A 22,380-nucleotide genomic window follows, 5' to 3' on the forward strand; every position below is an offset into this window, starting at 1 on the left:
CACTCTGATCAGTCAGTTGCCTTACGCTTGCCCTTTTTTCCTTCTTCTGACACATCAACTTCTAGAACTGACTTCACTTACTGCCTATTATATCCTACCCCTTGATAGGTCACACTGTAAAAAGATAATCGGTGTTATTCACTTCACCTGTTAATGGTTTAAATCTTATAGCTGATCTGTGTATAACCTCTCTAGTGTAGATACGGGATTGAACCCACTCTGAAATATTCTAGGACAGTTGAAAATGCTTAATAGTGCAAAATTAAATGAACAAAATTCAACTGCTGTGTAATATATATGATATGATGTGAAATGCTGTGTGAAATAATATATGCTGCAATTTAGCCTAATTGTTTCTCCAGGAGTTACTCTCGTAAATTGTAAACGGACAAAAAAACTCAGATACACAATATATAGTTTGGATTAATAAAGCCTTGTTCTGAAAACAATGTCAAATACGAAAATACTGTATACATTAACAGCATCGAGCCTAAACACTAACAGTATTGATTTATACCTACTATGATAAATTATATTTCTAACTCATGTGCAATTATAGAAACAGAATATTTACATGTTTAATGATGTTTAATGATACAATATTCCAAAAAAAAAAAAAAAAATTGTTACGGAAATTATTGAAATATAGTTTCCTGCTCTGCAGGAATATAAACATTATTCTAATTTACAATACCTCAGGTATAAAGAAAAAAGTACTTAGCAGCTGTATTGATATAAAAATACATAATGACAAAAATACAAAAACTTCAAAACATTTTTTTGAGAACTAAACATGTGCCATAATTGGGGGACGTCACAGCTGACATCCTCCATAGTACAATCTAACGGATTGAGACTATTGACTCATCAGGTAGCTCTGATTTCCTTTTACAAAGGCAGAAGTTCAAAATGACTGAAGACTGGAGTGCATATTGAAACAGTATAAACAGATATTATTATATATTCGTAATTAATATGCAGAGTTGAGAGTTAAGAGCACAATGTAGAGAGATGTTAATATGGAAATAGATATCTTTTCTAACCGAGGCTCTTATTACATCCTGTGTCACTTTCCTGCTATTTGTATAATTCCTGCTAAATTACGTATTTTGAGTAATGTACAGACACAAAGCTATAGTGCTATTTCATAGCAATATCAAATATGCTAAGAGACTATGAAGTAAAAAAATATATATTGTTCATAGTTTTCATCTGCAAGTATCTCATTTTCTTTATGTTGTTTAAACAGTGCCTTTGAAAGGGTCAACTGAACGAGGGTGGACTTGAATTATTTATTTTTCATAATTACTTTATTTTATTACTGGAATTAAGTGCTAGTATAAATTTATACTTTGTTCAAGTATTATTAATGAAACCTCAAGTAAATCTACAAGAGGAAAAACAACATGCTATTTATTGCTTACAATTCATTTTGACCATTAAAATAACTTCTAAATTGTTTTCCCTAAAATTTCTTTTGCTTAGCTGCTATAATTTCAAATGAAATTCACATCAAATTATAATGAAACTGTGCAGAACTTTGCTTATTATTGAGCAAAGGCAGTCTGATCAAATCAATCAAAAAAGCAAAAAAAAAAAAAGAAAAAAAAATTTTTGTAAATATTTTTCAAGGCCATATTAGCATTCATTCTGAAAAGTTAAAAATGAAAGACTGGATTATTAATATTGGCTAGTTTGGTCCTTTACTTATACTCTTAAAAATAGAACAGAGTAAATTTAACTGTTGATACTTTTACCCAAGGAACTTTACTAGGATGGCAGCTAAGTAATAAACCCAGTCTGATAAATTAAGCCAAACAGTTCAAATATAAATGATACAACTGTAGGCTGTTTATTTAGATTTTTTTCCATTCTTATGCTACATATATTATCCTATTAATACACATTTTAAACTATATCTTAATTTGATGTTGATAAAACTGTCATTTAAAATAAAACTGACTTTTTTTTCTTTCAAAAAGCATTTTCTGTTGCTCAGAATATTTTAGGTGCAAAGTCATGTACTTTGTGTTGTTCTGGGTTTTTTTTTTTTTTTTTTTTTTTTCTTTTGTTAAACATGGAAACCTGGACATTAAACTTCATCTTATCCACCTGCATCCACCTTATATCCATCTTATCAACCTGCATCTCTAAATCGGTTATCCAACATGTCCAACATACTGCTCGGTTATAGATGGATTTCCTTTTCATGTCTCATTTTCTCAGTGTGGGTAAGAATTAAACTCCAGTAAGCCAAATAATGCTTTCCATGACTCGATGTTATATAAAGTTGGGTCCAAAAGTCTGAGTGCACTACTAAGTACTTCACACACTTATATATGACAATTGATAGTTATCGAATATTACTATTATTAAAAAAATGTCATTGCAGTTAAACTGTGTGAAATTGAATATGAATATGTTAAAATTCTAAATGTTCTGCTTTCAGGTGTCAAGCTAAATGAGAAAAGCATTGTAGTAATGCACACAGACTTTGGACATTTGGATATTATATACGTTGTATTGTCCTCTAAAATGCTACAAATTCAAGATGAAAACATCACAAAGACAAAACATTGCATATAACATCCGCAAAACAAACAGAAGAAAATATAGCAAATATGTACAGATCTCCTGGTTCTTCTCCACCTTCTAACTGTACTTAGCTCAGTAATCACTTGTGTGAACAAAAAGGGGACTCAGGTTTGGGATGCTTTCAAATGACTGCAAACACACGGAAAGCTTTACCTCCTGGAGGGTTCTGCATACTGCAAGACACGGAGTATAATGCATTTTAGAACAATTGAACAATTCAGTTTAATTAAGCATTTAACCTTTTATTACTAATAACCAAAAAATGGAATTACCACCTGTTTTCAGGTTGTAGTGTTTAAATTATTTAAGATGTCACTCCACAAGTGGTGTATAATGACTTGTATGAAAGTGAACACTCAGGGCTTGAAGAATTTGCAATGTTTCAAAAGTATATCCTTATTTTTTAAATAGTCTTCTAGTTTTAAGTGTTAGAATTTTATTGTGATAGCTATATACAGTGTTTAACTATCAACAAAGCTTTAGTTGTTCAATCTCTGTTCCAATGCAAAATCAATGAAAATAATTAGAATAAGCTGCTAAAAAATTGTCTGATGAAATAAAATCAGTGCCTGGAGGTGCATGCAGACTTCTGGACCATTCTATAATCTGTTGTTTTATATTTGAATGTGACTGGTACGGTTTTTATTCCTAATCAGCTTTGCAGTCATTTCACAGGCTTGTACCCTGCCTCTCATGGTACAGTAAAAGCCTAAATTATGTTCCTGTGTGCTGATTATGTTTGATGTTCAACATTAGCTTTGCAATCTGAACAAAAAATCGTAAGAATATCTCTGAACTTGAACTGTAAAGCTCTCGTGGGAATCTGTACAGATTTAGAAATGGTCTTGTGTGGTTTTTGTGTACCTCTCGGACAAAACGTTGTTTTGATAGGAGCCGTAGTAGTACAGCCTGTTTTCCACTGGCATCACGTCAATGTAGCCGCCCTGTTCGTTCTTTATCACGCCGGCGTGAATGGCTGATCTGCAGATACTGGATTTCTGAAGATCAAAAGAGAAAACAGTAATGCAAGACAGAAAAAAAAAAGAAAGAAAATGAAATAAACATTAAGCTAATACTTTCAGTTTCATTTAAACATTAGCTACTAGTTAGTATAAATGATTTGGCATAAGTGATAGAAAGGGTGTTTATTTACACTGTACAATTTTTATTCACTGTTATAATTACATTTATTAAATGTACAGTAATTTACTAGTAATTTACTGTACATTTAAAAGAACAGATACGTAAACTTATAAGTTACAATAAATGCACTGTAATAAAGCAAAGTATTAACTTGCTTATAAACTTGAACTCATAGTGGATTTGAGTTTGCCTAAAACAATCCGAAAAATCCACTTATTTTTAGAAGTTGTCAGAAAGACAATATTTACCATTCACACTCACGCCTACAACAACAGAAATCCCATGATGCTGTTGGTATTTTACTGTACACTTGGTATGTTAAGTCTTTACTAACTGAAACACTACTTTGCTTTTCTTATGAGTTGAATCAGGTAAAGGTGATTTAATTGAGAGAAAATAGGAAGTCAACAAGGACCACATACTGTAATAAACTGAGTAGCAGTTACATGGCAAAGGTGTGGATGTTAGAGTGGGGGGTTCAGCTGGAAAACTGCCCATTTCCAAAATATACAAAGTTTAGCAACTTAGCATTTTCTGAAATACTTAACATTTACATTTACATTTACAACATTTGGCAGACGCCCTTATCCAGAGCGACGTACGTAGTGCTTAAATCTCTAACATTGAATACATTAACCCTTGCATGATGTTTGTATGAGGTTTATTTCTACTCGTTTTTTGTTGTTTTTTACTAAAATGTAATAAAAAAAAGGAAATCAAATTTAATCAAGTTATGAGTGGGAAAAAAATCAACAAATTTACAAGGAAGCAAAGATTTTCAAAAATATGGATGTTTATGAATATGGGTCCCACAGACCCGAACATCATACAAGGGTTAAACCAACACATTTGATACTAAAAAACATGCTACATTTAAAGTTACAGAGACCACATCTGATATTTGTTGTGAACATTAACTGAAGCTCTTGAAGTGTGTATTACTCCGCTGCCATATGATTAGATGAGTGGTTAACTTCATGAATGTACAATAAAGTTCAATACTTACATCTGAATACATTCTGGTCCCAATAACTCTGGAGACATGAGGATGTTCTTGCAGACAGTTATGCGGACAGTAAATTCTATAATGCATATATTAACGTGTGAGTTTTTAAATCCCTTGACCTTTTCAAATCTTCTTATAAAGCATCATAAGTAGAAGATTTAATTACACAGTGTACTGCTTTAGTAAATTGCTATTATGATATGATTAGAATCGCAGTGAGACCTAATGATAATGTAAAACTGGGCTCATTACCTGGGACAGTGTTTAACTGGGCTTTCAAATGGGCACAACGTAGACACTGTAGTCTCACAGTTAATAACTTGTACTGCATCAAACAGACAAAATAAATAATCAGTGCTACATTATTTATAATCTGTTTACACAGCATACATACATAGCATATTTGTTCTTCTCAGACTTACTGGACACTTTGGACACGACGAAGGCGTTGGCGCTGTAATATTTCCTATAAACAGCACAATCATTACTTTACACTACAATAATCACCAGAGTAACAATTTTACAATATTAGTTGTTGTTTGATCGACTGACCCAAGAGACTGAACTCCGTTTTTGTATGATTTGATGAAAAACTCCTGCCTGCCCTTTCTCGTGACATCCAACCAGCCTCCGTTGTTATCAATCACTCCGTAATGAAGGGCGGATCGGCAGATGCTAGAATGCTGCAAAAGATGATGCTACTGTAGACGAGTACTGGGATGAAATCTTAAGATTTCGACAAATGCAATGAATACGACAAATGCACTGAAAGCATTTTTGTACGCATACGGTTTATAGTACAAATTCTTTTAGTTATAAAAGCAATAGAAATATGGGGCATGCTTTTTTTCACCATCATGGTATAATTCCATATAATTTCTACAAGAGTTATTTCCAATCCACTTCCTGAGCTAATATTTAATATAAGTGCATAGGGACATTTTTTTTGTATATAAATCAGCTCTTTTGTTTTTGCCACATAAATTTGCATTTCCTATTTCGAAGAACTTACTGAAGTCATATTAGCAGCAGCATCAATAGACTTTAGTTAGGTGAAATTTAAAAGGAAGAAGGAATGGTCATATGACTAAAAGTATCTTTAAATAAATGCACAAATCACTGTGATCTGGCCAGCTAGCTGACGTGCTAGCATTCGTAAAGCGTGGGATCCAAAAATATAAACAAAACATTTGACCATATTGTGTCCAAGATGTCACTTACTCTGTGTTCATTTCTTCTTTATGGAACTGTTGTGTAAAAGCGCAAGCATGGGTGTGTTTCCCATAAATATTGGAATGGGTGTGTTTCATCTGTGTGCAAATGCTGCTAAGGTTTATACTGTACAAGAAAAAGAAAGTGCTTACCATTTCATAATACACTGTTCCGATCACTTTTGCAGACCTGCCCAAACATCCAGCTGGACATTCATACCTGCACAAAGAACAACATTCAATATTGTTGTCTAAAAATTGAGTGCACTACCAAAAACCTTCTATTTAAACTAGTAATTAAATTCTAATACAATTTATAATTTCTTCTGAGACTGAAATCTTATGGGCTCTTGTAGATGGTGTGAAATGGATATGTTTAAGATGACCACAAAATAGTGATGCTGAAGTTTTCTATCTACTTCAGTGGATAATCTGACTGTAGATTACTATCTAAAAAACTGATGCTGTAATCATAAACCTTATCCAGTGTCTATCCCAAGATGCCTATTGGGGGGCATGGAAGCCTTTATTGTCATCATCACATATACATTAACAGTGGAATTCTTTTCTTCGCATATCTCAGCTGAAGAGGTTGGGGTCGGAGTGCAGGGGCATCTATGCATCTATGATACAGCACCCCTGGAGCAGGGAGGACTAAGGGCCTTGCTCAAAGACCCAACAGTGGCCGCTTGGCCACTGGACATCATTTCAACACTGAGTACTGACCAATTTGACTCTTCTACACTGATACTCTATACAGTAATGTCTAATGATAATCTTACTATTTACATTTACAGCATTTAGCAGACACTCTTATCCATTTTTTTTATTATTTCAGTTTATACACCTGAGCAATTGAGGGTTAAGGGCCTTGCTCAGGGGCCCTGCAGTGGCAACTTGGTGGACCTGGGATTCGAACCAATAACCTTCCGATCAGTAGTCTAACACCTTAACCACTGAGCTACCACATCCCACTATCACTCAATGGTGATTGGTTAGTTTGAGTAATTTACTAAAAACTTTTAGTGTTGAGAAAGTGAAAAACAAAATCAGCTCTTGGTAGTGCTGAGAAGTATATAATCTATCTTTGCTACCGTTTGTACCTGTTACACGTCGTGCCTTTACACTGGTCTCGAAGTTTCGTGTCACATGTTACAAGTTGTGCTGCAAAAAAAAAAAAGAGATCCAGCACAGCAAAGTTTTGCATGTCAATGCACATTCTTCACTTTGCATTTTGTACTTTTCTACTGATGCTTTCTGAAGGAATTTCTGGTACTGCGAGTTCATCTACTTGGGTTTCAGGAAATCGTTTAAATCCCGCAAAACCTTAAACTACCCACGAGCAAACCCTCTCAGCAAGGAGCTCTCAGCAAGGAGAAAACCAATCCTGCATTCCTGACTCAGGCTCACAATATTATATACCATATGTGTTTGACAATGTGTAGAGAAGTAAGAGAAATTGCAGACCCCCACCTGCTAAACATTAAGAAAATGTGTAATATATATAAACCCTGGCAGTTTACTTTCTTTCATATTTGTGATCACTATCACTGTCAACATAAATTTTAAAGCAATGTCAGAAAGGAGCTGGAAAACTATCAAGATAGGTAAATATACGGATGAGATCATAATTTCATGAATTGCAAATCCGGGCAAATGAAGGTTGTTATGTAAAGTAAACATTTTCAGAAAGCCCAATGGTTTGGGCCAAGGACTGAGGGGGCATGTCATGTGGGTAGCTCCAGACAAAAATGGGAGGGATTTTTGTATTATTCTAACGATTTTTTTTCTATGAACCACAATCATACATCCATTTCAAGACAAAACATGCTTACACATCTGTTCGGTGCTCACAACGGTGACGCTGTGTGTGTGAGTGTGTGTGTCAGGGCGTCTTGTGGTGATCGGAGCTTCGGGTTCGATGATGTTGTCTTCCTCGGTCTCCTCGTAATAGTATTGATTGTCTTCTAGAAATCAAATGAAACACCTAGAGTCAGATCTGGAAATCTGTGTGCAGTATGTTATTAGTTAAGAATCCAGAATTCTTTAATACGAAAATACAAAACAGTGTGGGCTGAAAGTATAACAGTGATGGTTTAGTGGCTAAGCTTCTCTGCTAACTTCAAATTTAAAGGATTAAATCCTAGCAGTGCTCCTAACCACCCTGAGCCAAAGCATTTTTAACGCAAATCTGTCCGAGTTGAGGCAATTTCTGCATTTCTAATGTTTAATACAGTGTGATAGGAGCCTAAATATTACCGTGTACTTTCAATGAAAAAATATTAAAATTATTCATTCATTCATTCATTCATTCATTCATTTTCCACCGCTTATCTGAACTATCTCGGGTCACGGGATATTCATATTAGATTTTTTTAAATAGTTTTCATTCATTCATTCATTCATTTTCTACCGCTTATCCGAACTATCTCGGGTCACGGGATATTCATATTAGATTTTTTTAAATAGTTTTGAATAATAATAATCACCAGCAAAGAAAAGTGTGCATTAGTTCCAAAAGTTCAGTCAAACTTTTTTTGGTCCTTACAGTATTGATGTTTGATGGGATGCTGTGATATCGTACCTTTGTAGCACAGATTGTCTTTACATACTCCTCCATAGCTGGGTGGACAGGCTGAGCACGGTGTACCATGTTTATATGGAGCACTTCCCCACCAGTTCCCCCTGCACAAGTCACACACCCAGTCACTTACACCCACCTTTAACTTTTTATTATTACGTGTGCGTTAAGAACATTTTCAAAATAAAACTGTGATTTGTTTTTTATCCTGGGAGATCTATCTGTTGTCAGGAGCCCTGGAATGGGAAGGGCTGCTGAGATACAATTGGGCTGAATATTTTATAATCCAGTTGGCATTTTAAAGGCATTGGCATTCGGAATTTTTGCCCAAATGATGAAAAGGTCATCAATTACATCTAACGTTTGTATGACATTTAGGCTAAATGTGGCCTAATTGTAAGCTTTACTCACTAAAATCAGTCCATTCCCATTCTTTTAGCGTATTATATGGTCCAGATATTAATAATAAATATCTTAGAAATCCACCTACTTTGGTGAATAATTGCAGACCAAATAAACAGCCTTTGTCCAGATTTGTCCCCAGACGTTCATATCATAGCACACGTTAACAGCACAACCGATCCGGCTGCTGGTTGCCCAAACAAGCTGCACAAATAATCCAAAAATTCAATGAGGTTAAACAATGATCACGCATACACTAAACACTACACAACAGCACACTGCATTCTGAAAGGAAAAAATCCAATCCATTGGATCAGGCTTCATGAATAATAAAGATTTTCAGATACCTGTGTGTAGTGAGTACACACCGGCCCTGTACATCTGAACGGACAATAAGGATTACATTCTTGAGGATATGGGAAGGAATAATCTTTAACTTCATCGTACCATGCCTGAACATGAGATGTAGGAGGGCGATACCTGCAGGAAAAGACACACATGACATAAGAACATGACACACATGACATAAGAATTAACGACAGTAGGTGTGTCAGGAAAAGACGATTGAGGGAATATAATGGAGGTTTTCCTTCATTTGTATGGTTAGTAACCCATGTATTACTAACAGCTATGCATGTGATACCTTTGTGCAAGACATAAGAGAAAAAGACACAGCAAGGGAGAGACAGACGAAGAGAGAGACAGAGAGAGAGAGAGAGAGAGAGAGAGAGAGAGAGAGAGTGAGAGAGAGATACACATACCTTCCCCAGTGAACTCCTAGGTTCTGGCCGATGTAATTAAGCAAACCTTGTGGTCCATGTTCCCATAAACATGTCTCAGCCCATTCCTCAGCAGATCTCTCCAATTCACTATCCCAGACCTGAAAATGTACACATTTTCACCCTCATTTCCTTAAAACTGGACTTTTTAACATTCTAGCTATTTCAGAGTGCTAACCATCATAGCTCAATTGCCAACCAGGGTGCTAAATTACTAGCTTGATTTCAAACTAGATATGAAATTAATTAATTGGCTTGATACATATTTATTGTGCTAACTATATACCTTGATTCATACCTAGATAATGTGCTGATTAACTAACTTGATAAATAACCAATGTGCTAATGCACTGGGTTGCTAACTCAAAATGTTGTCATTAGTGTTTCACACTGGCTCCTTAGGCAACTACACAGGATGCTAAAATAATTTAACATCCTTAAGGTGCTAGCAGGAGTAATATAGATCACGAAGGAATTCAATGAGCATGAAATAAATAGTGAAACAAAAACCTACGGCTTGTTTTAAAACCCGTACTCAATGCACTGTCTGCCTCACTTTAGAGCTTAGCTTGCTTTTCTTTTCTTTTCTTTTCTTTTTGAGAGGGCCAATCACTCTTTCCAGTCTCTAATGCACACCATATGTGGCTTCCACCCACCTTTCCCCATGTTCTGTCGGCACAGGTTCTGCTTGGCAGGTAAGTCTTGTGTTCCTCTCCTGGGCCATTCGGGAATGAAAGTTTTCCTTTAATCAGCTGACCTTATTTTATTTTATTTTTATTAAATTTTTTGGAAATAAACAGGAAGGAACTGTAATTATGCTGGGGATCGTTTAGTTTAATTCATCTCTCATACATTCATACAATATTCGCTTGCACACAACGAGCTAGTTCTTTCACAATTCACACTTTTGGCCTTGCTGGATGTCCCAAAGCACCAGACCAATTGCAAATCGGAACCAATAACTTTGCCTAAAATAGCAGCTTTTTTTCCGAAACGAGCTGCATGAGGCATTAATTCTGTGCTTGACACCTGGAAATGGGATGTGTGGTGGTTTGTAAAGGCCCCTCTCCAAATGAGGTTATTAATAATTGAATAACGCGGATGAACCATAAATAAATTGGCGACTGCTGAGTAACCTCCATAGCAGCAGAGCAATGTTAAGGGAGACAGAGCGCTGAACACAAGTCTATTCATATTCATTATGTATAAAAAATCATTTATAATCCCAACCAACATCTTACTGCACTGTACAAATTCATAAATTGTTTGTTGTGCCATTGATTATATCTCCTGGATTTTGTATGAATCTCACTTTCATTTTCTCATTTATTCCATTTACGGCATTTGGCAGAAGCCCTTATTCAGAACAACTTACAGTACGTTTTATCTCATTTTTAAACAACTGAGCAATTAAGTGTTAAGGGCCTTGCCCAGGGGCCCAGCAGTGCCAAATTGGTGGACCAGGGATTTAAACTCCCAACTTTCCAATTGTTAGTGCTACACCTTAACCACTAGGCTACCACGTAGTATGTATTAATAACATGTTTATAAGGAGAGACTTTGAATATGTTCTAAGCCTGAGGAAGGGATTAGAGAACTGTAGCAAACTAATATTTTAGCACTAAACTACAACATAGCAACTCTAATGGGATAAACATTAAACTAGACTGCAGCAGTAGGGGGAGCTTAAGTGCTGTTTTTTAGCCTGCTACATTAATATGAAGTATTTTTATGGAGTTTTTTGTTTATGCAGATAAATGATCAAGGTGTGATTCCTAATATTCCAGAGACCTGGAAAATAAACCGTATAGTAAAATAAACCGTATAGTATAGTATAAACAGTACAGTCTGTTTATTGATTCAGACAATTCTTTCTAAATTAATTTTTATTTATTTATTTATTTATTTATTTATTTTTATGACTTTAGGTTTAGATACCACATCGAGGGCTATACATTTGGCAATCAGATTCAATATTGTATTCAGACCAGTAAAACTATTCTGTTTTTAAAACCTCCTGAACAGGAAACACCCTCCAAATGCTGACCGCTCTGTAAAGAAAACAAGGCCCTTCTCACACTCACTGACACACTAGTGTTTATTTCATTTAACACCTCATTTGCATCGAGTGTTTTTCTCATCTGGTCACATTCCAAGAAAGTACAAACAATTCCCATGAACCTGCAGGAGCTCATTTCCTCTTGCAGGGGGGTAGAAGAAATAGTAAAAGAGGAAAGTGAGGGCATGAGTGTGTGAGGAAAATAACAAGTGTGTATATGGCACAAATGAAAATGTGTGAAAAGAACCAGACAATGTAAAGTACTTTCTAGAAATACGACCACGTAAGGATTAGATCTATGTATCATCAATCATAAAATCAATCTTTCTCTCTCTCTCTCTCTCTCTCTCTCTCTCTCTCTCTCTCTCTCTCTCTCTCTGCCTCAGTGGTTCACTGTATGGAGATACAGATCAGGATCTTCTCTACATTAGACATCAAAATGGAATGGAATACGGACTCAGAGGCTTGCCTTGGTTATTAGTGCCAAGTTTGGTTTGGTTATTTCAGAGTATTCCAAGGAATGCACAGAGGACGATAGCCAGACCAGTCAAAGAAGACCAGAAGGCTGTGGTAAGTCAAATAAGCACTCTGTGCAACCGTGGTGAACAGAAAAGCATCTCAAAAACTTCTGTAACTCGGTAGCATGGAAAAAGTAGGGGATGTTTTTCCAGTGTTCAGCTGGCCAGTGAGGTTGAGTGATTATGTGTGAAAAGGAACAGGGAAGGCAAATGTCCCTATAGAGCAAGTAATACAAGTAAGTAGTGAAACCAATATGTGTGTGTGGGGGTGCCTAAGTATCCGTGGGGTATAAATGTCCACACAAGACTACAATATCTAACACTTTTAGTGTTGTAGGGACATTTGGTTGGTTCCTGTGACTAATACTGTTTGCTTGCTTGTTGTGTTTTGTTTTGTTTTTGTCAAAATGATCATTCTCACTCAAAAGTACTCCTCCTTTGTTTACTGGGGTTAAACGTAGGATTAGATGAGATGTAGGAATTACATGGAAGGTGAGTGGAAGGTCCTCACAAGGATAGTAATACAAGTGTGTGTGTGTGTGTGTGTGTGTGTGTGTGTGTGTGTGTGTGTGTGTGGTCGGTCTCCCACTGCTTTAATGAGGCTTTATAAATGTAAACAGTGGAGAAATGGCAGCACATAAAAGAACCCATTGAAAAATAAACAAACCAATCTCAGACAGTAATATCAGCCAAAATGAGCCGTTTCACCACAGTCAGGCTTCAGTCCTCTCCACAGTCTCCTTCCCTTTTGTTTTCCCTCCTCTCTTCCTCACCATCATCTGCTCCTTATACTTCTTTCTCTGTTTTCTCTTTTTCTATCCTCCCTTTCCCCCCACCCCACCCTCCTCTTAACCGTAATTTATCCACCGTCTCTTCTACCAACTTGAAACCGTAATAGGAGACAGCTCACAGTCGGCATGCTGGCTGAGCAGTTTTTTTCCTTCCTCTCATTCTTCTTCTTTTTTCCTGCAGTGCTATAGGACTAGACTCTTTCAGATATGTCTTTTAATATGAATCCTATCACGCATAACTAATTACAGCGTCCTGTTCAGTTATAAGATTTGTTAACTTTGAAAGAGATCTTTTAGTTCTCTGATCTCGTGTACAGTTTTCAATTTCCTTAAAAGCATCGCTGCAACACTGACAGGAAGTATGATGTCATGATGTCATGATTTCCTGAAAAGGTGTTTGACTTTTACTCGAGAGAGTGAGAGAGAGCAATCTTCCTTGTTACACATGACTTGGAAAGATGGATTCATAAAGATATGGTCATAATTTATTTACCAATTATTACATTACGTTGTATCTAGATTTAAATGTGGATGATTTCTATATGATATAATAAACATACTCAAGATGCATGGACATAACTGGGTCTAAATAATCTTTTACCAGTGTATGTTTTCTGGTTTTCTATCAGAAGCACTGTTGATATCTTGATTCTGATTGATCAGTGAAATGATGATGATGATGATGATGATGATGATGATGATGATGATTACAATGATGCTCTTGTTCTACAGCAACAACTGGCACAACACTGATAGAGTGAAGTTTTCAGAGAGAATGTGGCTTTGTTGTTTTTTTTCATAAATTCTCATAAATTCTGGCATTTCCTAATTGCTGAATTTCTCAAAACAGGCAGGTTTCATTGATCTTTGCAAAATGATCGCAAAATTAAAGCATCGTAAGTAGAGTCCTTTAAAAATGTGGGGAATTTTTTATGCTTCTTGAGTGTCACAAGAAATGTGCTGAGTTGTGTTTCTACATCCTGATCATCCAGGATTTTTTTTCTCACTTCATCTCTTGAAAGAATCCTGTATTTGACTAGAACTACCTTCTGTTCACTCAGATTAATCCTAAAACACTAGAATAACGGTGACACCTGACGCTGACTCGGTTAGACACTACTGTAATTACGGCACTGTACTGGAGACAAATCGACATTTACGCTATAGTTACATACCATGTATTCCATATTGGATGCAGTTGGATAAACTTGACCTCGGAGTTTGTTGTGCAGGTCCAGGATGGCCTGTTTATCGATGCCACTGATTGCCCGCTTCCCTCTGGGTTTTGCTCCGCTTTCATCGGCATATTTTTCCAAGAGAGAGCTCAGCTCCGTGGCATTAAAGAGAGTCATGGAGAAAGCGCTCTGGGATAAAAAAACCAGAGCAAGTCCTCTTAGCCATGTGCGACTCATAATGATGTGACCTTTGACCTTCAGGAGATGAACTTTGGATAACTGTGTCTCGGTGTCTGTGGAAGAAAAGAGGAGGATTAGAGCACATCGACACCAGGGGTGGAAATATGGAAGCTTTTTAGAGCAGCATTAGTTGTGACTGATAGGTTTACAGTCTAGAATTTAAGGAAAAGTTAACAATCTTTTCTTCATTTGCATAATAGATTCCTTAGAGAGAAAAAAAATATTGTATTAGGATAATTGACTTGCTTTTGAATTCAGGTAAAATAATATTAGCTTAGTCTCAGTAATGCACTTTGACATGGAGCTAGGCTGCAATCAAGGTACACCACAAAAAAAGTGTGCGGTGCAGTTTCTGATATTACAATTATCCCATTAACTAACTACCAAGCTTTTACACAGTGAACTAATCAATTAGCACACCCCAATTTCTCCAGAAGGAACTTGATGAATGAGCAATTTCAGCAGAAATTTTGAACAGTAAAGTTAAAAAAAAATACGTCACACATAAAATTTTCAATCATTTGATTTCTTGAAAATGTCGCAGATTTAGCAAGCATAAAAAATAATTTCATTTGCATTTGAATGCTGCTTTTTTAAAATTAATATTAAAACATATGCATACCTATGGGAAATCCTCAGATCTTCTTCAGCAGGTTAATCATGCTCATACAACTCCTATGTGAGACTCAAATGTATGATTAACAAGCTTCCTGAGAGCAAATGTGTTAAAACTGTATATCCGTGATGTGAATAAACTTCTCTTCTGTCTCCTCTGTCTCCTTCACTAATGCACCAGGCTCTGCACCAGGTTTGGATTTATGCTGAATTCAGCTTCTGGTGTCGAATATCTCGAGGAAAAACACACCTCTATATCCAACCCATTCAGAGTTTAGAAGGACTTAGACCAACGGCACAAAAAGCCAGCCTGGAAATGGTTGTGTGTGTGTGTGTGTGTGTGTGTGTGTGTGTGTGTGTGCATGCAGGTTATAATATCTTTGTGAGCCCAAATGTCCTCATATGGTCAGTTGTCAGTTATTCCTATTCTTGTGGGGACATTTGGACATTATGGGAAACTCATGTTTTGTTTTGTTGTTGTTTTTTTAATTTTAAATTAAAATGTTGGTTATTAAGTTCAAACTTCGGGTTAGATTTAGGTGTAGCATAGCATTCATTAGTATTAGCATTGATTAATAATTAGGTGAATTGAAGGCCCTGAAAACGTGTGTGTGTGTGTGTGTGTGTGTGTGTGTCATGGATTAATGCCCCCTTTGATTTGTCAGATTTTGATCCAAGTCACATTATTGCTTATTTAAAAAATAGAATAAAATATATATATATAAAAGATATTAATAATACAGATAAAGTTGATGATGACATTCCACACACCAGCACCACAAATTTCACATTTCAGCCCTAAATTAATCTGCTTAATAATCTTTATTTAAAGCTTTGCTTTATTATAAAGATGGAAACTTTAAATTGGTTAGTATTTCCCACTGCCAAACATTTCCGCCTAATCAAAATCCAGCCAAACCTAAGCAGCACCGTTGCTCCAAACAAAGAACAGCTACCCGTTTATATTTATTTTTAGACGGGCAGCTCTTGGAAATGTTTAAGTGTTAGAGGTCTGCTCATTGATTACATTCTGCAGTTCTCTCTAACACTAACAAATCTTTGAAATTACACCACCATCCCCTGCCTGTGCCATGCGAAAAACTCACAAAGGTGTAAATCTATAGCTGGCACATTTTCAGTTTTCATTATTAAAACTTGTATCCACGAGTCGTAACTATGATACATGATTTCCATATACACTATGTACCTCATCAGCTACTTGGCCTTTGTCTCTTGACAAACATTCAGACTGGCTGAAAATCAAATGCACAAAGTGATCCCTTACTACAAAATGTAGCCTTTAATTATTATAGTTTTTAATATGGGGGGGCACGGTGGCATGGTGGTTAGCACGTTTGCCTCACACCTCCAGGGTTAGGGGTTCGATTCCCGGCTCCGCCTTGTGTGTGGGGAGTTTGCATGTTCTCCCCGTGCCTTGGGGGTTTCCTCCGGGTACTCCGGTTTCCTCCCCCAGTCCAAAGACATGCATGGTAGGTTGATTGGCATCTCTGGAAAATTGTCCATAGTGTGTGATTGTGTGAGTGAATGAGAGTGTGTGTGTGCCCTGTGATGGATTGGCACTCCGTCCAGGGTGTATCCTGCCTTGATGCCCGATGACGCCTGAGATAGGCACAGGCTCCCCGTGACCCGAGGTAGTTCGGATAAGCGGTAGAAAATGAGTGAGTGAGTTTTTAATATATTTGCTTAGGAAGTATTGGAAGTTCTAAACCATGAATTCTCATCTCAACACAATCTTGCTCCAAGACACATGAAGTCAGCAAGCTGCATCTTTTAAATCTGTTGCTCCTGTTGCATCACAGGGCGGTGTAACAGACTCTGACCACTGTGATTGGCTACAATTGCTGTGATTGACATGGCAGACCTAGATTTGCGATCACTTCTACCGAGAAAGCAGAGGTACAATTTTCATCAAGTTCTGAGAAGCAAAATTTATTTATTTGTTTGTTTGCTTGGTAATTAATTTGTAAAAAATTGTTTGTGATTTTAAACATCAAGATTTACAATGTACTAAAAACCTATAGGAATTTGATTGTTTGTTTGCATGTTTGTTTATTTGCTTATTAACTTAATTGTTTATTTTATTCTATGGCCCCTGTATTAGTAGAAAAAAGCAGAAATATTTCATAGAGGGTACGAGATCACTGTATAGATAAAAACATCATTACGGCTTGCTGTATGCGTGAGATTCATGTGACCGAGAGCAAGTCTATAACTCCACCATTTGTTTTTTGCTCTTTAGTATTTTGTATACTGAGAAACTTCATGTTTCACTTAAATAACTTCTTTACATGACCCTAAAACTATTCCACAATACTGTATCTGGTACATATGTGTCTACCAATGCACTGAAGAGAGAATGTTGGCTGTCGGGTGTTATTAAGTTCTCCAAAGAACAAGTTGTTCATTTTAGTTTTTTTTTTTTTTTTTGAGTGACAGGCAGACATTATGAAGAGTTAAACTCTAAAATGGCTTGCTCATTGCTGCCCTCCTTTGTAGCTCCTAAAGCATTGCAGCTCTATTTGGATGACAAAACTTTTCTGTTGTACCCACACCCACTTTCTGTTTATCCTTCATTGGTTCCCTCTGGACACCTTAATAGATGCAAATTCCTCAAGTTATTCAGATGTGGATTAATCCGGTTTTTAACTTATTAGCATTTTAGCATGAGTAGTTTGTATTTTTTGTCCTTAAAGACATTCAGTGAGAGACAAGCTAATTAGATGCTTAGTCACTGTGGAAAAGTGTGTCTGCAACGTCCACGAACAACTTATGAGAAGAAGAAGGCTTTATTTGTCATATATACAAGGTGAAATACTTTTATTCACATATCTTAACTTTGGATGCTGGGCTTATGATACAGAGTCTCAGAGCAAGAAGGTTAAGAGTCCAACAGTAGCAGTTTTTTAGTGCTGGGGTCGGATCCCCAAACTTCTAAATTAACAACCTAATGTCTTAACTGTTTGAGCAATTACCACCGTATAACTATAATCTAAAATGGCAGACATTTATAAATGTTAACAGTTAATCACAAAAATGTCTCGTCCATTCTCACCAATCTTAGAATTGAAGAAGAAGCCTTTATTACTGCTACAGAGGATTAAGGGCCTTGATGAATGGCCCAACGTTGGCTTGACTTGGCTGTGCTGGGGCTTGAACCCTGAGCTTCTGAGCAACAACCCTGAGCCTTAAGCACTTGTGCCACCTCTGTCCCTTCTCTCTTTTTTCCTTAACTAATTTGTGGCATAGAATGGCTAAAGTTTGCTTCCTACTTGGTGGCTCAGTCATATCAGGTGACATCCACATTTGCTCCATGCAGACTCTACTAGTTTCTTTTCATCTATGGCTGCTCTTAAGAGTTCATTCAAGTAGATCAGTTTCAAACCACTGCTATGCTGATGACACTCAATTCATGATATTCTTTCATCCCCCAGACACTTGTGTTTCTCAACAGATCTCAGCATGTCTGACAGATATCTCCTCTTGGATGCAGGTCATGAGCTCAATCTCTATCTGAGCTGCCGTACATCCCTGGAGACGCATCTCCATGTCAAGTTCTTGTGATCTCCAAAGACAACCCTTAGGTTTCAAAATTAGGGTGCAAAAATTAGTACACACAAACAGGGTATCAATGGACAAACAACTATCCTCCTCACCTCATATTGCATTTTGATCCCTCACTCAGGCCACTCAGGTGCTGCTTTAGTCACCAAGAATAAACTCCTGCAACATGGTTCTGTCAGGTCTTCCTCTTTGCCCTATATGACCTCTGTAACCAATCCATAATGAAGCTGCATGACTTATTTTTAACCTCACCAAGTTCCCCTACACCACCGCATTGCTATGCTTCCTCCACTGTCTTCCTGTAGTTACCCGAATCATATTTAATCCAATTATGCTTGACTTCAAAGCCCAAACATAATAGTGCAAACTTACCTTAAACAATGTATTACACCCAACACTGCACCATGCACCTTCCAAACCCTACCATGGCATGATTGGACCTATCATTTCTTAGAGAACAAGGAAGGCATGAATTAAGGATCTTCTTAAACTTTCAGTGGCTGTCCACACATAATTACTGTACTCATCTACCAGAGATTTTGGACTTATGGTACTCTAAATGACTTACCTATTGAACTAACACGGGTATGTGCTTTGATAGACTACCCGGCACTTCTGCAAGTCACTCTGGATAAAAGCATCTGCCAAAAGCCATAAATGTAAATGTAAATAATAGGTCATCATTTAAAATGAGAAAATTATGTTCCCATAAGGTTTTATTCCTCCATCTGTGCATAAAAGCTCATGAAAATGTATTATGATTGTAAACAAGCATGCAGAGGTCTCAGGCAACACCAGTCAGTGCTATAAGTGTACATTTATGTGATTTAGGTGAAAGGGAAAGTGAAAACTGAGAACGCCACTGGAATGCTGACCTTCATGACACTGTAGTGCTGAAGGCCTTCACTGCTAATAATGCAGAACCCTAAACCATGCCATGTCAATAAAGTCAAACAGAAGTGCTGAAGTGTTACAACTGATAAGGTGTTAAGTGTCTAGTTGGCCATTTGAACTGCGGACTATGAATTTCACAGATACACACATATGGACAGAGACTAACAGTGCATTGCAGATGTCCCTAGGAAGCATGCTAGAAACAAAATGTGGCAAATACTGTACTAGCAAGCTACTTTAACTGTTCAGTGAATAAACTAGACAAATTTAACATGCTGAAAATAAAATACAAATGAGTTTAAACTTATTGCCCTGATTCCGGTTTGTATGACAGTTACACTGACCAAAATTTCCTCAAGCAACTAAATTTATTTAATACTTCTCTTAAAAGCTAAGAGTGGTGTGAATTATCCAGATGCCTTCTGCTACACATGTACATGCAGGACAAGATTTCTGGTCACAACAAGAGTCATGCATTCCAGAGGTTGGGAAAGGGCAGTGGTACATAGTGCAGAATAGTGGGTAGTGCTAGCTCACTGTTTAACACGTTAGACTAACGAGACTCCCTTGTCTAGGCAGAGGCTGGCTTACTGTGTGGTTGAACCATTCTATTGTAGCTTTGACACTATGCTTCTTGGAAGCTAACCACTGCCACAATATCACATCTCTTGCAGACTGAAGCACCTGCTTATTTAACCCTGTCCAGTTTCCCAATCTTTACTGATTAAAAGCATAACATGATGCTACCACCATCATGCTTCACATTGTGGATAATATTCTCAAGTTGATAATGTTTGGTTTCGATCAAATGCGAGACAAATAGTATAAAAGTTTTTTTAAGAGCATGAACAATTTTCAACATACCTTTTGGTAAACTTAAACTTGAATTTCTCTTCTCATTGCACTTTCATAAAACCTATACGATACGAATCTCACCACATTCAGAGTTAGCCTCAGTTTCTTGGTTGCTTTTCTGATTAATGTCTTCACTACCTGGTCACTGATTATTGGTGGGCAGCAAAGTATACGTATTTTTTCTCCCATATAACATATGGTCCAAATTATGCCCATTTCACTTCCAAGGAAGTAACACAAAATTGGTACAAGTTAAATGTAGTGATTATTTATGCAAGGTTCTGTGAGCTCTGGGTAAATTGAAATCATCAATCTCTAGATGGATCACTAACAACAGTAGAATATTTTGAAAGGTAGTATATAAGCATTTTTTTTAATGTAAACAAAGAACATTATTCTGTCTATCACAACATAAAAAACCTAATGAAATTCAACAATGAGAGTACATCCTAAAAATAGATATTGAGACTAAGACCTTAAGACCTTCTCACACTTTCGACTACACTGCTGCTAGGCAACTGGGAAAGTCATTAGCTAGCTAATGACTAAGGTTAGTGATCTAGCAAGCAGCCATTAAGTCTTTTTACAAACAATGTAAAAGCAGAGAGAAGGTGGGAAAATGTCAAAAGTGAAAATATAACATTTCTTTCAGATGTATTGGTACATCAGTGGTAAAATACTCTATACAAGATTCTAATTCCTAAATCCTAAAGTCAGCATTAGACAAAAAGATATACATTAGGCAACAGTAACCTTCAGATTTAAATCTTTTCAATTCGGTTACATTTTGTATCATGCTTTACGAACAGACATTGACATAAAGCATCTTTATAGAAATTGCAATGTAGATTTATATTCAGATACATAATGAGCGATACAGATATGTCAGTGGCATGACATGACATGAGAAAGAAACTTGGAGTGGATCAAAAACAGAACAAATCCTGTTTGGACATTAGAAAGTGATATAATAAGCCATTAATATGAAAAAGATGGACAGAATGAGCATAGGAGAGTATTTCATGGTTGCAGCAGCAGGTACTGTACAAATCTACAATAAGCCAGAATCCAGATGTGATAATCCACTGAAGCAGTGTCCACTGAAGGGACATGTAAATCTTTAGCGTAACCTTTTGCTAAAGTGCACAACACAATGAGTCAGTCCCAAGTGCTAAAGCTCTAAGCAATAAGGAGTATCATGAATCAGGATGAATCAGGCAGGCCTGGAGGGTAAGACAAGCCATGACAGCAGAACTGTGTCAGTATCAGGCAGCAACATCACATCAGGCAGCCAGAGTACATTTATAGCTCAACAAGACTTGGATTATAATAGGGGCTAGATGGGGGTGACATCCTGGGGCCTGAGCTCGGTGGGGGTTCCTGGTTCTCTGTCATTCATGTCTGCTGAGTGGTTGATGTATAAGAAGTTGCTTAATTATAGAATGAGAAAGCGTGCACACAAACAATGAACCACATAGTGTCTAGATACCGACACTGATTATATACTGCTTTCTGGGCATGAGGAGATTTGTGTAAAATTCTCAAATGTGGATATACAGATATACAATTCCAACTGACATTAACTGGTATCTGGAGAGCACTTTTTTTTTTTTTTTTACAAACTGCCTTTAGAAATTAAGCAAAAAACAAAGATTTATATTTTTAGAAATCTGCTTCCGAACAGGAGAGACTTCTGAAGGTCAGGTATTGGGAATTGCCATAAAGAATATCAAGAGGTGTGAGGAAATATTGTAACATTTACAGTGTGTTGTGTACAATTCAGCTGAAAAGTGTGACGTGTTCATTTTTCAGTTGATGCCACACATCAGCCACACATTATTTGATGGGTGATTAAATATGGCATCATAATGATGACGGTTTATGATCATCATCACAGCACGGGACAGCTGTGCTGTGTAACATTAATAAAACGT

The 22,380-nt window shown here is 36.7% G+C and overlaps 1 protein-coding gene across 1 annotated transcript; it reads right to left on the minus strand.

Moving 5' to 3' along the window:
- Positions 1 to 635: 635 nt before the first annotated feature.
- Positions 636 to 15,294, minus strand: crispld1a (cysteine-rich secretory protein LCCL domain containing 1a). The gene is made up of 15 exons (XM_060861570.1): positions 15,123 to 15,294; positions 14,261 to 14,553; positions 9,700 to 9,818; positions 9,286 to 9,418; positions 9,027 to 9,142; positions 8,540 to 8,640; positions 7,791 to 7,922; positions 7,059 to 7,119; positions 6,109 to 6,175; positions 5,297 to 5,427; positions 5,167 to 5,210; positions 4,997 to 5,069; positions 4,745 to 4,820; positions 3,460 to 3,593; positions 636 to 2,768 (listed from the first exon to the last, which is right to left on the minus strand). Exons 2-15 carry the CDS (start codon positions 14,495 to 14,497, stop codon positions 2,717 to 2,719), a joined length of 1,476 nt encoding a protein of 491 aa, XP_060717553.1. The 5' UTR covers positions 14,498 to 14,553; positions 15,123 to 15,294; the 3' UTR covers positions 636 to 2,716.
- Between the last annotated feature and the right edge of the window lie 7,086 nt (positions 15,295 to 22,380).

This window comes from Tachysurus vachellii, chromosome 25, assembly GCF_030014155.1.
Source record: "Tachysurus vachellii isolate PV-2020 chromosome 25, HZAU_Pvac_v1, whole genome shotgun sequence".
NCBI classification, from domain to species: domain Eukaryota; kingdom Metazoa; phylum Chordata; class Actinopteri; order Siluriformes; family Bagridae; genus Tachysurus; species Tachysurus vachellii.

What these genes read in the sequence shown, in the direction of transcription:
- crispld1a (XM_060861570.1), bottom strand. Translation starts at nt 14,497, where the DNA reads ATGAGTCGCACATGGCTAAGAGGACTTGCTCTGGTTTTTTTATCCCAG. An exon ending in GGACCAGAATGTATTCAGAT is followed by an intron (nt 3,594 to 4,744) that starts GTAAGTATTGAA and finishes TTTGATCTTCAG; the next exon opens with AAATCCAGTATCTGCAGATC. An exon ending in AACAACGTTTTGTCCGAGAG is followed by an intron (nt 2,769 to 3,459) that starts GTACACAAAAAC and finishes CGTGTCTTGCAG; the next exon opens with TATGCAGAACCCTCCAGGAG.